Here is a 17,966-nt window from a genome sequence, read left to right as displayed (position 1 = left end):
AATACAGTGAGGAAACACATAGTGATAAAAAAAAAAAAAAAAAAAACGTATCAGGAAATAGGGCTCACTTTGAACTAAAACAAGAAACGTTTAGAAAAAAAATTACCTACACATTCTGGAGGACTGGAGGTCTTTTAGGTGACATCTAGAGTATGAATGTGTTTTATTCTGATCACTAGTTTCTGAGATTTTTTTAATGACAGGTACACTAGGTTCTTATCTATATTTTCCACAACAGCAACAGAATTCATTATATAACTAAGCAAATCCTATGCAAGTAAACTACAAATCATACACGTTGCTAAGGCTAACTCTCCAAGCATTACTCACCAAGTAATCCATGCAGTGTTTTCGGACCACCTCATGCATGTCCTGGTCACCGTATACCTGATCCGCTGGAAAGAACAACATAGGTTTAAGATACAAAACATAATTGTTAAAAACCACCTTCAAAGTGGCTTAGAACAAGAAATACACTTAATCATTATAAATGTTAAAAGGCTTACCCAAAAGTAAGCTGGACTGCATGTAAAAACACTTTAAAAACAGAAAATTCTTTACAGTTACTTCTGATCCTGATCAAATTTTATTGCGTGTTCCAACTAGCCAAATCTTCTCTGATGGGCTAGGCCCCATGCACCAAAAGTTTCCCAACATTGCCAAAAGCTGACACTCTCATTGGATAGGCCTTTCCATCAGCTGGTAATGAGAGCATCTCCATGACCAGTGAAGACAAACAGGGCAAAAGGGAGTGCCAACAGAGTCAGAGACCTGAAGTTGTTGCTTACACTGTGAAACTGTGGTTGGAGGAATAACAGAATATGCTAGAAAATGATGTAGTGGCTCCATGTGTTTCCAGCTATTAGATATGACTTTTAGAAATTTAAAATGAAAGGTTCCTTATAAAAGAATAAAAATCACCTCCTCATTTTCTGTACAAAATTCATACAATTTCCAAACCACATGGACGCCGATGGGTGCTGATGTGTTATAAACCATAGAACCCATTCCAAGGTTTCCAAGCCCTAAGGGCTTAAACACAGTGAACTGTGCCAGTGCATTATAGCGAAGGGGCAATTTTTTACTTCAGAATAAGGAGGACAATACTCTTTGGGTTACGGCAATGGATTTCTGTATGCATTACGAATAGGCAGGTAGGGCACAATTTTTCCCCCACCTTTTCAATAAAGTGCACCACAAAGCAAGTCACATTGTGCATGCAATGCTGTGGTTCATTGCATATTTGCCAATATTAATATTATTATTATACAGTATTTATATAGCGCCATCATATTACGCAGCGCTGTACAAAGTCGTTAGTCGTGTCACCAACTGTCCCTAAAAGGAGCTCACAATCTAATGTCCCTACCATAGTCATTTGTCATTAATGTAGTCTAAGGTAAATTTGGAGGGGAAACCAATAAACCTAACTTCATGTTTTTGGAATGTGGGAGGAAACCAGAGTAGACACGGGGAGAACCTGCAAACTCCATGCAGATAGTGTTCTGGCCAAGATTCGAACCTGGGACCTAGCGCTGCAAAGGCAAAAATGCTACCTCTGAGCCACCATGCTGCAATGTATAGTACGTTTCACTATGGTGCCATTACTATTCAATGGACCGTGGTAACATTTGGTAGAATGCACATTTTACTGCGAGTTACTGGAGCATACCAGACTGAATGTGCCCTAAGATATCGGATTTAAACCAATATTGGTGCAAAGCCACGTGAATGTAGAAGGAACAAAAAAATGTAAGCTCCTCCAGAAAGGGCTTTCTGACTGTAACTACTCATTTTCTTCAACCATACAGGGGATAATAAAATATATTTATCATGTTCAATATGCCTTTACAGCTCTAAAGTCTGTGGGCGCAAGTTAGAATTTTAAACATAGCTGTTTTCTGAAGCACAAACTTAATCATAGGTTCAAAGAAACCACAAGCCGCAGTGGATGTAAACAATATGCTATATGCTAATGAGGGCTATACATGGCGATTCTACCCGTTTGTCACATGACCGGCTTTCTTAGAAATTCAGAGGGGGGAGGACAGAAGTGGTTAGTTGGCACCAAAAAAATGCGGGTGACAGAATTTGAGAATTTAAAACAGGAAACCACAAGTGAAGAGATGTTTACAAATGTTGCTTTAAGATTTTCAAGAGGATAAGTGAAAAATATAGCGCCAAATCTTTGTATACCTCACCATCTACATCTAACAGTTTCTTTTAGGTCTGTTTTTATCTCCAGTTGTAAACAAACTTACAGTAGTCATACAGCTAAAATATATATATATATATATATATATATATATATATATATATATATATATAAAAAAAAAAAAAAAAGATGAAGCAAAATTGTACAACCACATACACGTGAGCAGATCTGCTGGCATTTTTTATTGCTTGGAATCCCCAAAACACAATATGAAAGTATACTACCATATTCTTCCCTTTTAATCATGGGGTGTGAATGGGTGAATCACAGGACATACAGGAGCTCCTCACTGGATTTGTTTGATTCTTTATACATTTAAGAAAACACAAAAATTAATGGCTTACAATCAAGTTGGCTGTGGAGTTCAATTTAGGTCCAGTAATTTTTTTGGCTCAAATCAAATCAGAAATGAACATTGGTCCATGTGTACTAGGCCCTATAGTACAATTAGCAATGCTTAAGTTCCACTTCACCCTGACCACATCAGAGGATTGCGATTGGTCAGTAGAGATGACTCATATGCATACTGTACATTATATTAATATTTTCTGTCTTATAGAAGATCTTAGGCGTCGTTTTCTCATGTCTATGACCAGCATGGTATTCTTAGGTCCCAAACTATACTACAGATGTGTCTCTCTAATATCTCTAAATAAAACGTAGAAAAGCTTATTTATCAGTTACATCACCAATTTCAACTGAAGTGATGGGCTGCATTGTCAGTGTCATCAATGGTCCCGTGAAAGTAGAGGTTGCATTCTCTGTAAATTTATGGGCTGCATTCTTCATATTGTCCCCAGTCTCTAGTTTATAGACTGGTTGCATTCTCAATAAAGCTGCTATTAAACAGTTCAAAATATGCAGAAAAAAAAGAGACTTAATATGCACATATATAACATCAAGTAACAAAAACTTTTTATTAAGAAAATATTAAAACACCAATAAAAGTATATGTCATTTGTCCTAACATGCAGGACGGCACAATCTGAACATCAATATTGCTAACAGATTGGACCATAATATATCAAAATGATATACAGGTAACAGTATAGCATTTCACAACATTATAGGGTGTCTCGACGTGTTTCATGGTCAATGCTGCTTCATCAGGATAATAACATTGAGAGATAATTACTTATAGCATATATTATACATTACAGTATCTTGTCATCTTCATTCAAATAAATATATATATAGGGCCTCAAAGCAAACCAAGAGCTCATGATGAGGGTAAGTGCAAAGCAACAGGCGATAGCAGAGAGGAATCCCTGTATAGATGTAGATGAATTGCCACTTCAAAAATGAAGGAGATGGACCACAGGTCCCAGCTCTGATAGCTGCTGCTGTCAACCCTGCTATAAAACAGGATTGTATCTACGGTTTTGTTGGATTGCGGTGTCTAAACAAGATGGCTTTTGACTTATTCTTGAGACAGCATCCTGGTTTACTATTACAGCATTCAGAAAGAATGTTTTCCAGTGGAATTGTTTTGTGAAACAATAGGAAAAAAGCCAGCATGCTGAATCCTAATTTAGAATGTTTTCAACTCAGGCCAACTTCATTTTTTTAAACACTTATGTAGATTAAATGCTTGTCCTGACTTAACAATACACATAGCTAGGAGCCAGCTGGTATCCCCAAACTCACCTACAGGAGCCCAGAACTGGCACAAATATGCCAGCATGGTCATGGCAGGAGAAGATCAATGATCATGTAATCACCGATCCTTTCTCAGGATCTCAGAACCCTGGAAGTGGTCAGTTCTGAGAATATCTGCTTGGGTGTCAAAGCCTTGCCAAGGAGAGAAGCAGAACAGAATTTTTTTTTTTATTCTAGAGTAGAGACCAATCAGAGGTCTAATAGGTCTCCCTAAAGCGAACCTTGTTAACCCCCTAGTAGGAGCAATAAAGATTATTAACAATAAAAATAATAAACCATCCTACTGGACCACTAAATGACAGTCAGGGACAAGCGCTGCAGTTTGCTATTGTACCTGTCATTCTAGGCCTGTTCATTCTACCATCAGTGGAGGTCATCACTAATCATCATTTCCTTGGACAATTAATAAGCGTGTATACAAACCTTAACTCATTTATAGTGTTGCTTAAAAACAATAGAATCTCTTCTATGCACCACTTATCCTTCGCATTACATATCAGTGACATAATCTTTGTTTTTTTTTTTGTTTTTTTTTATATACCGTATTTTTTGCCGTATAAGACGCACTTTTTCTTCTCAAAACTGTGGGGGGGGGGGAGTTGGTGCGTCTAATACGACAAATGTGTTATAAAAAATAATTAAAATAATATACTCACCTGATACCCGATCCTGCGTGTGTCTCCTGTCCTTGCTGGCTGCAGCGTGTGTCTCCTGTCCTTGCTGGCTGCAGCGTGTGTCTCCTCCTGGCTGCAGCGTGTGTCTCCTCCTGGCTGCAGTGCAGAGCGAAAGAAGCCAGCACAGCGCCCCCTGCTGATCCCTGCCCTAACTGCCGTACAGTGGAAAAAAAAGGTAAGAACAGCACAGAGTGATCAGAAGGGGAATTTGAATGGCAGAGTGATCAGAAGGGGAATTTGAATGGCAGAGTGATCAGAAGGGGAATACCGGTATGAATGGCACATGAGTGATCAGAAGGGGAATATTCTTTCAGAATTTTTTTTTTCTAAATTTTCCTCCTTTAAAATTGGGTGCGTCCTATATTCCGGAGCGTCTTATACGGCGAAAAATACGGTATATATTTAAGAATTCTACCTAGGCAGAATTTGTTGGGAAGGCCGTCCTGCAATTTTTATTTTTTGTGCAGCTAGCTGGAGGGCTGTAATCACACAGCAATTCAGTCCAGGCTTCATGCAGAGAGAGCAGTCAGTAAGTCTGGCAGCCAAAATTTTTATTGAGTTTTTAACAATACTTATATAAAATAACATTGAACTCAGTAAAACATCAGCACTACAACATAATAAAATATAGACCAAAAAGAAAACATTAAAGAAACATAATAACATACAACATAACACTAGACATCTCTATACTACACATATACAAACAGTAACCGTACTCAGAATAACCCTTTAAAAAATATAAGCATAATAATAGATATCAGACTGAATTAACACTAAAACCCCTCAACAGACAAAACAGGCTCAGATTCTGCCAGCAACTCTATTCTGTTGGTATTGGTAATGTTGGTAGTCTTGAAACTTTGTATAAATGGTAGACTTCTCAGGGGGTTGCAGAACCTTTTCAATGAAAGCATGTGGCCTGCCCAGAAAACGAATGACAGTGATCATCCTGGTCTGCTTCCAGCAATTCCCTGTAATATATTTGTTTCAGAGCCATTTGAACCTCATTTAGTGTAGGTGGGTGTGCGTAAATTCAGAATGCCATTATAGCTCTTCTTGCCGCTAACAAATACTAGCCCATCTATTGGAGCCCCCCCCCTAAAATAATATTATTGATATTGTCCCAACTACCAAATATACATATTAAAGGATCTAATGGAAGTGTGAAACCCATGACCTTATGTAAAAATTGTAAAGTTTTTTTGCCAGAAAGGCTAAATCTGAGGACAAAGCCACAAATGATGTTTCAAGGAAGGTCTATGTGCTCCACATTTGTGACACTGGGGTTCCAACTGTTTCGCACCCTGTTTTTGCAGGTAAAAAACTTTAAAATGAGTTTCCCGCCAGTTTTCATTGGTCATACTTACGTACCATGAGCCTGTGGTGAATTTTTTCTACCACATCTGCAGACGGAAAATCTTTTGTACCAGTGTTCCACAATAATATTCTCCAATGGTTTAGTAGCAAGTAAAAAGATTGGATTGGATACAAATAAATAGCAGAGATGGAGGGTACTGGCAGGGATAGCATTCTATCGAATACATTGGACTTAAACTAGTTCTTAAAAAAAACTAAAAAAAAAAAAAAAAAAGTGTTTGCAAATTTAACAGTGGCCCCTTCATTCATTCTCTATTGGGCTGCTGCATGTAGCTTCCCAAGGCAGCCATCCTCCCAATCAGTCTAAACACAGTTTAAGATTTATTTTGCATTACCAGTTTTTGCAAGTGACTTTATGCAATTTTTCGGTTAAAAACTTCTTGCAAAAATGACTACCATAGGGGCAAGTAGTTTGGTTACAGCCACCTACGAATACCTTTAAAAAACCTAGCAGTTACTGCATGTTACCATTCCCGGGAGCCTAGTGGTTATCAGTAGGTGATCGAAAGTGATCAAGGTCAGTTTTTTTTTCTTACCACTAAGGTGAACTTAGCCTAAAATATTAGACTACCTTGATTCTATTTGTACACCCCTAAAACTGATTACCCTCTTTACAAAACATGGAACACCAGGAAGAGGGGTCACAATACACAGCAATGGACAGTTGGGACATACAAGGGGGTGCTGACAAGTTCCTGGCTTTGCCCAGAAAGAAGAGAGCCAGAGTTATGAAATAACACATTTATTCAACATTTTCCCCCCTGAGAGTGATGCACTTGGTACAGCGTAGTTGCAGCTTTTCTAGACCGCTCAAATAAAAATCTTTTGGTTGGGCCGCAAACCAGCTCTCAGCAGAAATGTACTCAAAACATTGCCCCTTCAGGTGTTTCATCAAATTCGAAAACAGATAATAGTGCATTCTCCTGCAAAAAAAAGATCCCACTGGTCAACTTTCCAAGGCATTTCGTCGTATTAGCCTCCTTCAGCTGGTCCAGGAGGTTAGCATAATACTGTCTGGTGATACTAGAGCCCTGAAGTAGGTAGTCCACCAACAGAATACCATCTTTGTCCTAGAAAACAGACGCCATGACTTTTTTGGCCTATTTCTGGGTTCGGAACTTCTTCGGCCACGGGGACCCGCTGTGGTGCCATTCCTTTGACTGTTCCTTGGTTTCAGGATCATAGATGTGGAGCCAGGTTTCATCCTCAGTCACTAACCTAGCCAAAAAGTCCTGTGCAACTTCAAAATTGGCCAAAACAGCTTTGGATGCTTCAAATCGTTCCTCCTTCTGATCACTGTTCAAACATTTCGGCCCACACTTCGCTGAAAGCTTGTGCATGTCTAGGATAGTGGTGATAACAAACCCAACACGCTCCCGTGAGATGTCAAGTATCTGGGCTATCTTTTTTGCAGATATTCGCCGGTTCTCAATAATCAGCTCATGGACAGCATCGCAGGTTGCCGGATCAGTTGAGGTTGGGGGGCTGAAACGTTGAATGTTGAAACGAGATATCCAGGTTTTGACAGTGCTGTAGGAAGGTCACTTCTTCCCCAATATTTGTGACATCTCAGTGTGAATATCCTTTGCTGACTTTCCCTGGAGAAACAAAAACTTCATGACGGCCCGTAACTCCAACGACGTGAAACTTGCTTGTGCCTCTGCCATCACAGCTCCTCACTAAAAGAAAAAACAGTTTTAGGAATCTCAAGGACCTGATATTTGCACAGTTACATACTAAGATATTAGGCTGTCATATTCCCCCACACTAATTTTTCTATTTCATCTGGAAGGGGGCAAAGCCAGGAACTTCTCAGCTCCCCCTTGTAATTCAAAGACGATGGAAAATGGGACATACATTGTGAGGGGGATGAAAAATTAAATTAGTATGATACAATTACAGGGATTTCTGGACACCTATAAGAACTGGGAACTCTAAATTTGTTGCTCCACCAAACTTTTTGACTATCTGGCTACGATTTCCCCCTAACCCAGCTGAAAAAAAAATTCTAGTGGGAACACCTTAATGTGTGTGTTTTTGGGTAGAGGGTTTCCCTGAAAACTTTCTAAATATGTTAAAAAAAAACACACACAAGTGATTCACCTAAAGGGAATGATGGATGAATGTCATTTACAGCTTTATAAATATTCCCCTAGTACTTGGATCAACAGAATTAAAATGTTCAGCAGCTCACGTTAAACTTCAATACCTTCTCAGAATTGTCATTCAATTCAAAAGAAAGGTCACAAAAAAACAGGGGATTCACAGAAATTGTTTTTAATGAAACTGAAACCACACTGGGGGGACCTGCACTAATAAGGTGAAACCATTAATTGTTTGGTGAGTAGCATAACTGACTCCACAAAACTGACAGAAATAAAGAAAAGCAGTTTGTAAAAAGAGAAGAAATTTACATGTGTACACCTGCTAGTGGTTCATTACACAGATGCAGCTAAAGATGTACTCAGACACAATATGCAAGAGGACAACTGTGAAAATGTATAAGATATGAATATCATACACCAACCAAAATGTTACAACTATTGACAGATGACGTGAATCAATTATCTCATTACAATGGCACCTGAAACATCAGAGTTCCACTATGGTTGTGTGCAGCAACTGTGAAAATACACATTAAATGCAATTTGATATGTCTTGTATCCCTTTCATTTGAACAGAAGCCCAGTGTAGTGCATGCCATCCTTTTCAAAAAGCAGTGCATGGCCATGGGCTGGTAAGATGCATTTACAATGATTGTTATATAAATGGTTGTCTCATGCATTGTGTTAACGTATGCAAAAACTGGGAAATGCAAGGATCTGAGCATCAAAACTTTGAAGCTAGATGACGATCAGAGCATCTCAAAAACTGTAAGTCTTTTGAGGGTTACCAGTATGCAGCAATTAGAACCTACCAAAAGTGGTCCAAGAAAAGGACAGCCGGTGAACCGGCAGCAGGATTAACTGATGTGCATTTGAAATTGTAGGGTGAAGTCCCATAGAAGAGCAACTTTAGCACAAAATACTAAAAACTTAAGGCTGGCCAACAAAAATGTCACAACACACCATACATCATAGTCAAAGGGCCCATACTGACCACTGCCTAAATTAGAGATGGAAGTAAGCAGGATCAGAAAAAGGCAGCTGAAGCAGTGTGACAACTTATCTGCTGCATATATTTTCCAAATATCACAGGACACCTCCTGGGGACCATGGCTCGTTGGGTTTAAGCCTTTTTGCCAATAAAAGCAAAAGCTACACAATTTTAGGTGGTTTCATTGTTTTGGGTAATCATTGTAAAACATACAATGTCATATGTTGAAATATGTTTATGACCTGTTTTTTTTTCTCTTCTGTATTGTAAATTTTAAACAAATTTTAATTTTTTTTTAATGTTGGGCCTTTTAGTAAGAAACAAAATTGCTTCAATTCTTGCTAGAAACAGGTTTGTAACCTGGCTAAAGCAGACAATCCCATCTCTGCTAGGAGGAAGGGACCATGTCAATCCCCTAGGTTACCCTGCAGTGTATGTAATCTGATCTCTCTTTTATGGGCTTTCAAGCAGTGAAGGTCCTTAAGCTACGTACACAAGCTAGATGATTGTCACCTGAACCAGTCAAGCTCATCTTGGGCAAAAGTCTAGCATTGTACAGTGGTCCCCAGGTGTCATTTCATCAATCTGAAGACTTGCTTTATTTTCCTATGAAGGAGATCACAGATGTTTTTACATTTGTACAGCTCAGTCTGCATAAGGAGACATGCAGAAGATGTTTAGCAGGGTTAAACTGCATGCAGTGTCTGTCTGATAACATTTATCAAGAGCTAACGTTACAGAAAGAGGTGGAACTGAATCATAGTTAGAAGAAAAGCAAATTAGACCGATTTCCTAGAAACACCACGGAGAACTAACTACAATTCACATATTTACAGTAGAACAATCTACTGATCAGGTACAGGAAAAAAAAATCCAGCAAAATGCTTGCGTCCTCCTTCTGCTTTTTCTACTATAAACTGTGAAAACACTTTCCCACCAGATCCCAATAAAATAAAATCAAACTAACACTGCCTGCATCACAATACGGAACCTCCTACTCTCAGCCTGATTCTTGCTTTGCAGCAAGTGTGGTAAGATAGTATGAAGACGGATTGCAGACAGTTATACTAGCAGTGTTTTATTTTCAAATCTTTGGCTGAAAGCACCAAAATATTCAGCTCATGGGTAACATTTACCAATTTGGTAGCCTATTTGTTATGCAACACTTAATTTCCCTAACAAATCATTTCCGTAACTTCTTGTTATAACAGGGAGGGGAAAACCCATTATAAAAAGAAAAACATGTCAGTTCCCAAAGAAGTAAGAAAAACATTAATAGAAATATATTTGCATTTATGTTTTGCAGGTTTTTCCAGTGACCCGATCGTGTTAGGAGTTTTCATTTTGTACCATTTTATCTTTAAAACCAGGGTGTATTTATATTATTTGCTGATTTTTGCTGAATATTTTGGGTGCTAACAAAAGAAAAATAGTCTTCAAAGTATGAAAATTGTTGCGACTTTTGTTTTTTGTTTAAAGTTGTGACAATGCATTCCATGTTTCAAAATTTTCCCAGGAATTTTCTGATAGTTGAGAGATATGGATTGGTACAATTTGGCATTTTAACCCAGAAAAATAAAAAATGATATAGTGTGGCTTACCAGTTCTTACAAATAAATGCCATAACCTCAGCTTTTTTATGGTTTTCATGCTTTTTTTAAGATATGATGATAGCCCTTTGTTAATTCTTATTATTATTATCTAGTCAAGGGTTAGACAATTCAATACGCAAAGAAACTTGATAACATTTTTTACATTTTACATAGACCTAAAAAAGTTAACTTTCTGTCTGTTGATTGCCATTTATAGACGTGCGTAAAATATTTTCAAGAATAATAAATGGCTTATGAAAACAGAACCAAAATTCCTCTGTAAATCAGCTTTTTGCATTTGTTCAGTTAAGGATTTGACAACTCTAAAACTGCAGTAAGTCATTTATACTACCAAATGTTTCCAAGGTGTAGGATATAATGGAGGTAATAAAGTAGACACCGCACACTAGCCCAATGTTAAACTACATATAAATGACTAAATACAAACCTGAACTACATTTTTTTTTATTTCTCCCTAAAGTAGCACTAAAACTCACCTCATTTCCCCCCACGATGGTAAAGATCTTCACCTGGTCTTTTTTGGCCATCTCAAGTGGCTTGATTTGCATTTTCCATCCATTTGGGAGTTAATTTTTTTTTTAACACAGAGGTGTGCCTAGAAGGTATACTTACCCGTGCATGCACAGCTTATTGTATATTCTACTTATAAATGTGAACAGGCAAGTAAGAATGTTTTACTGTTGGAGGGGCAAACCATATGTCTTCTGCAACACAGAGCTGCATGTTCACAACAAGAATTTTAATTATTGATATGCCTCTTCAAATGTGACAGCGATGAGATTCTCTGGTAAAGCACCTGCAACCTTTAGGATACTTCTATCTCTGTTGTTGTGGTTTTAACCCTGCTTTTTACCTGCCTCCATACCAGGTGACAAAGTGCACTTGTAGTTAAATAGCTTTTTATGCTGATACATCTATAGTCTAATTACATCCGAGGAAGCAGACCTAGTCTGCGAAACGTGTTGGATGATCCCTGCATATGCAATGTGTACAATGTATTCAGCCTATGTATGTTATGATGTTATTTAACTTCCCCTGAATTCTTACAAGGGGAAAGGCATGTAAAACTTTTTTTTTTAATTATGCAAATAAAATTTGATAATTTTATGATATTTGACTGCCGTTAAAGTTCAATATTTTGGATTTTAAAACAAGTGAACATTTTCTATGAATCAATGACCTCCAAACAGTTTTTTATGGCTGTATAATAATTATGGATGATTCTTGGCATGGGTACCAGCAATTACTGATTGTGCTAAAAGAATAATTACAATTCTTTCTACATAGAACACAACCAACAATGCAGTTGTGACAAAACCAGAGAGGTGATCGTCACATGGGAACACCGCCCTTACTGTGGAACTTACAGGCAGTCAGGCGTGAGAATAAACCCATGATGTCAAATGTGCTTCCTGAGTCATATCTGGGCAATTTACACAGATTAGGATATTTAAAAAGGTCTGGAAATTATTCTAGCAGGTAGAAAACTCCCCTCCTCCAGGTTTACTAAGAAATAATACATAACAGGAAGCTGATGACAAGCTTGTAAATGACTGGGCAAACCCCGCCCAGCAAGGGAGGAAGTTTATATAGTTATCACTAATATTATGTTGGTCTTACCAGAGAACAAAGGCAAATCTGGAAAAGGCAATCTTTTACAGTATGGCTGGATAACGCCATAGTCATAGGCCCGGGACAATCAAAATATTGTAACTAGGTTACAGTAAAATTTTCCTCTTTTTAATTCTCCTTTCAGAGAAACATACCACAGAGAAAGTACCTAATCTTAGCTACCTGGAGATTCCCACTCTGCTTTAGGGGACACTGGGAACACCCTAAACCAGTAGTTGCCAACCGGTGGTACGCGAGAAAATTTTGGTGGTCGGCAGCTCTGGCTGGGGGGACCCTGCTGGGGGGGTGTTGGGCGCACCAGACAGAACGGGGTACCATGTCTCTGGTATGGATTGCAGGCTCAGTGTGGTAGGCAGGTTATGTCTCTGGACACAACCCGCCCACTCTCCCATCGCAGGCTCAGACCTGCAATGGGAGAGTGAGCAGGTTCTGGAACCATGACGTCACTATGGGGGAATTCTCTTCCCCCTTGAGGGACACACGGCTCCCCGCGCATGCATGGTCTGGACCCTATAAGTTTACTGGTCCAGAGTACTTAGAGGAGACCCAACCCCAGAACTTGCAAACTCCATGGAGATGGTGCCCTGGTGATGGGGATTTGAATGTGGGTGCCCAGTATGGTCAAAATTCTCGAATGGGATGTGGTGTAATATGCTAAAAGCAGGTGGTCAACATAAATAATAAAAAAAAATATTGACTAGCATAAGAAATTAACGATTATTTTTTTCAAGACCAATCTGCAAGATATCTATTGACAGAGATGATGGTCCTGATGGAGAAAGGCTAAAACACTTTACACAATTTACCCTAATCTAACCTCTCTGCTGCTGCCTGCAGCAAAAATCCAGAAAGTATGTCAGACAGTTACAAAGAAAGTACTTCCAGGAGGTCTGTGCTATAACCTCATGTTATCACCAATTAAATTCAAACTTTCAGTGCAGGTTTGAATCTGATTGCCAAGGAGAGTCTGCATTTGGCTTGTTTGGAATTTTTCAGCAAGCAGGTGTTCTAAGGACCTCTTAGATTGTAAGCTCAAATGTCCAGATGCCTTTCAATGTTTCCACTACCTATGGCTGTATATGTACATCTCTATTTTACCATGATGTATAATTTGCTAGGTGAGCTGTCCACTATGTGCACTACCTCTTTCTCATCATTTGAATAAACATTCACATCACACAATCTTTATGTCCAGTTTACAAGGTCAGCTGTACAATGGTGCATTATCTTGATCTCCCTTACTGTTCTTTGAACAGTATGTAGTATGTATTGACTACTGTTCAATGCCACAATAGAGGACAGTATTGTATGAAATAACTAAAGGGACCAAGGGGGGCTGGTGCACTACAACAAATCCTGGATGGAAAGTTTAGTTACACATTTGGAAACAAGATACTAAGGCTATATATACATGTCAGATGATTCTCGGCCAATACGAGGTGTCAGGCAGGCTGGTCTTGGACAAAAATCTGACATGTGTACAGAGTTCATCCGACGTCGTTCATGGTTTTGCCCTGGTGGTAAGTGAAGGGAGGAGAGCTCAGCGGGGGTGCTGCTTGCTCATTCTTCTCCCTGCCATCCATAAAACAGAATGTCGCTGAATGTGCAGCGCTCATTTGTTCATTTTTCAGTCGTTTGTCGCTGGAAACTATTGTGAAAGATTTTCAATGACATAATCAAGCATGTGTATGTAGCCCTTAACCCTACATTTTATATGAAATCGGCCATGCCCAAAGCAAATTATATCTGATGATTACAACCTAATTAAACGTTTCAGCTTTTTTAAAAAATCTGATATTTAGATAATTAAATGCAAGTGGTACAGTCTCAGTTCAGATGCAAACACGTTCTCTTCTAGCTCTTATAGAATTTAAACTTTATGTTAAATCTGCCATATTAATGTGCATTGCTTTTAATTGGGTATTGTGAGGGCTAGTGGATGTATTTGTTTTCTTAAACAGACAATTTTGTATACGGTAGCAGCACTGCAAGTAATACAGCAGCAACAGAGTCTATTCTCGCCTTTGTGTATGAAGTAAACACAGCAGATGCATGTGAGCACCCCAACCAAATCGCTGTTACATACATGTATTGTACTGCCCTCTACAGCAGCCAAGCAGAATTACTCTTATCGGATTGATTCTTTACAGCTGAGTCACATCAGCATTTTATGTGCTGAGTCAGTGGATCCACCCATATACTTCACATCCTGTTCCAAGTTATCTGCTCCAAAAGGTATCCAAACACAGCCATTTACAGTGAGCCTCGTATCATATTTTTATGTTTCCAGGTATTACCTCAGATCACACAGATCAAGATATAACTGATGATGCCTTTATCTGCTTATGCCTCTAGAAGGAGTGTGCCATGTTTGTTCAGATACAGGGTTTAACCCAGAATTTTTTTAAAGCTGGTTGGTAAGAAAATGTAGGTGGGTGGCAGCCCTGTATTGCGACCCAACTCTTCAGTAACCACCCAAATAAAAGCTAAGTGGTTATTGAAATGTGCCTGGTTGTACGCCCAGGCTAAAAGGGGCTGGGGGAAACACTGAGATATATGTAGTTACAAGCAACATTTTTTTAATTATTCAATGACCTGCCAAGTCCAACCTCAATGACATCAAATGCTAACTGAACTTTCAGTTTAATTCAGCTAAATACATTCTGATGTGCAAAGTCTTGTGGAAGGTTTTCTTCCGAAATCAGCCACAGCCTGATAGGAAACCCTGTCTGCTGCCAGCATTCATGCTGATAGGGAACAGACTTTATTTTTTTCCCTTTATTTATGATGTGGCTGCTTTCTAAAGAACATGAACCGTAAAACATTGCATAGCTTTGGTTTGTATCATGTTCACACTTGCAGTAAAGGTCTAAAACTGACTGGTGGCTGTAAGCCTTCAGTGTATATAAAAAAAACGGTGGTAAGACTGTATAGCAATTGTCTGGAGATGTTTTTCTTGCAGTACCCAACTTACAGAGTGCAGTGAATGTGTGCACTACAGCAATGCCTGCTCAGGAATCTTATTTGTAACTGGAGTCACAAAATGTGTTTGTTTGTATCCTACAAACCATTTGAGATAGACAGACGTATTTTTAATGATTTAAATTAAATTATTTTTATTGTTAAAAACACCATGCATCTAGACCTAAAGCCCCATGTGCCTGCAAAGTATTGAAATATTCGACAGTTCTGTCATTTACATTATTTGGCAAATAATAAAATGACAAAATTGCTGGGATTCTATTCTGTTTATTGCAATTCTAAATGAAAATCTCAGTCCGCTGATGTGGTGGTTTTGATTTTATTTTCACCTAATAATTCTGCTAAAAACACACTTTGCCCTTTTATGTTTATCATGTAAGGCAATTTCTGTAATGGAATGGGGGGGGGGGGGTGATGGGACTAGTAGTTTACACAAGAAACATCAGGTCCTGTGTGCTTTCTTTTCAGGTCTCATGAAGTGGCATTGTCACAACATTTCTGAGATGAGTTGTAGACATTTTCTGTATTTGCTATAAATGTTCTTCAGTTCAAATTAAAGTAATGCAACCACCACATCTAAACACTGGTGAGCAGATAAATATTACATTTTATAGGCTTTAAGACCATGGCCACAAATGTTATTTTTTTTTATATTTATTTTAACTGCAATAAATGTGACATTTACCAAACACTGGTGAATTTTCAAAGTGTATGTGTTTCAATTGCAGGGAAAATTGTATAATATAGGGAAGAAAAGTAGCAAATCAAAAAATGAAAGCTAAAAACCTGGGCACACAAAAATAAAACAAAAATTCTAACAAAGATAGATAAGGGAACAATTGAAAAGTAGTCCATGACACAAAAAGGTAAAAATGGCGCTCTGGTTCTTCAGCTCTCTCAGAAGAAAGGGTCACCTGCTGACAAAACACAAGTATTGCACGTACAGGAATAGGAAAGACAGCAGCTCATGTAAGAGGCAGATAACTTACTCCATCCTCCCTGGCTAGCCATTTACACCTGAAAATGTTTTTTGGTAATAAGTAAGTAAAGTTTTTACTTGACATAATTGCACTAGGATTGTGCACTTCTTTCTGTTCATAGTGAATGTTTTGTAAATGTCACATTCTCTGCCTTATGCGAAAGAGAAAGAAAAGAGAAGCAATACACATTTATTTTGACATTACACAAGTAACATCACTAGCAAAAAGAAATGCTTTCAGTAGAACGATTACCAATTTTTTTTCTGGAAAACCTTTATGCTCCCAGAATGTCAGCGAAATAAAGAACTACAACGATAGCATGTGCAAATTCACCAGCAGATGGAGCTGCAATTTAAATCTAATTGTAGATCCATGTCAGAGAACACATGGGGATTAGTATTACCATGAAGGCACATTATATTTAGAAAGCTACCCAGGGTCAATGACCACCTGCATATTCTATATACCAGTATCCCAGGTAGTAAACCTCAGTTTACTTACTTCAGAAGTTTACCTCAGAAGTTTAAAAAAAATCACTCAAAAACATTAAATCTAAGACATACATGTAATTGTAAAATAAATTTATGAAACAAAACATAATAAAAGATAAGGAAAGTGAGATTGGCTTACTATACTCTGGTATCCAGATATATTTGTAATATACAATATCCAGCATATGTATGACATATCATACAGCCTGGTAAAGTCTCTCTTGTTACTTCATCAGGCCTTTATCAGGACAATCCCCCCAACTTCACATGTGTATTTTGTACTATAACAGTCATGGCCAAAAATATTGGCACCCTTGCATTTATGCAAGAAAATTGTTACAATTTCAAATGCTTTGGCATGTTTATTTTTTTAGTTGGCACAGGAAGAACACAAAAAAGCAGAGAAATTCCACACAACGTCAAATTGGCCTGGACAAAATTATTGGCACCCTCAACTTAATATTTGGTTGCAGACACTTAGGAACAAAAAACTGATGTTAATCACTTTCTTTAACAGTCAATAAGTCTTTCACATCTCTCTACTGGAATTTTGGACCACTTTTCATTGGCTAGCTGCTCCAGGTCTCTCAGATTTGAAGGTCTGTGTGTAACACGCTGAGCATGGAGAAAAGAAAGAAGAGCAAAATCTTAAAGCAGAACTAAACCCAAAAATAAATAAAAATTACACTTACCTTTAATTAATTACTTAATCACGTCCCACGCCGTCCTAGAATTCTCCTTCGCCACCATCTTCTTCCTATTTCTGGCTATTTAAGATCTGCACAGATGCAAGATCATGTGATGTAGCCCGCTGTAAGCGAGAGTGCCGATCTCCTTGTGCATGCGTTAGAACCTCATCTCTTGCCCCTTAGTGTAGGAAAATGCCTTTTCTGCATAAGGAGCAGCCAGGGGCTTAGGTATCACGGGAGGCTCTGCGCTCCTATTCAGTCTTGATCGCCATGGGGAGGTGGCTTTATCTTTGTTTTTCAAAAAAAAAAAAAAAAAAAAAAAAAAATATTTTTACTTTATATAAAAGGATTGTCTACCCTTTTTGTGTAAATTTTGAGTTCAGGTCCACTTTAATTTAATGTTCCTGTGTCCACTATGCGCAACATTGTAAAGTTTACAGCCCATGGCACTGTAGCTAATCTCTCTGGACATGAATGAAAGACAAAGATTGATATGTTACAATGAAGAATTGTTTGAATGGTAAATCAAGAACCTTGATAATTTCCAAACAAATG

The 17,966-nt window shown here is 38.2% G+C and overlaps 1 protein-coding gene across 2 annotated transcripts in view; it reads right to left on the bottom strand.

Annotated features, from left to right (window-relative positions):
• Positions 1–17,966, bottom strand: part of OTUD5 (OTU deubiquitinase 5) — a 37,015-nt gene that overhangs the window by 5,691 nt on the left and 13,358 nt on the right. For both annotated transcript variants that reach the window (XM_072430577.1, XM_072430576.1), the window contains exon 3: positions 331–395. In XM_072430577.1, the coding sequence (XP_072286678.1) occupies positions 331–395 (65 nt within the window). The remainder of the gene's footprint in view (positions 1–330; positions 396–17,966) is intronic.

The sequence above is a fragment of the Pyxicephalus adspersus genome, chromosome Z (genome assembly GCF_032062135.1).
Source record: "Pyxicephalus adspersus chromosome Z, UCB_Pads_2.0, whole genome shotgun sequence".
Lineage (NCBI taxonomy): Eukaryota > Metazoa > Chordata > Amphibia > Anura > Pyxicephalidae > Pyxicephalus > Pyxicephalus adspersus.
The sequence above is the reverse complement of the archived record's forward strand: the minus strand, read 5'-3'. Positions and strand labels throughout refer to the sequence as shown.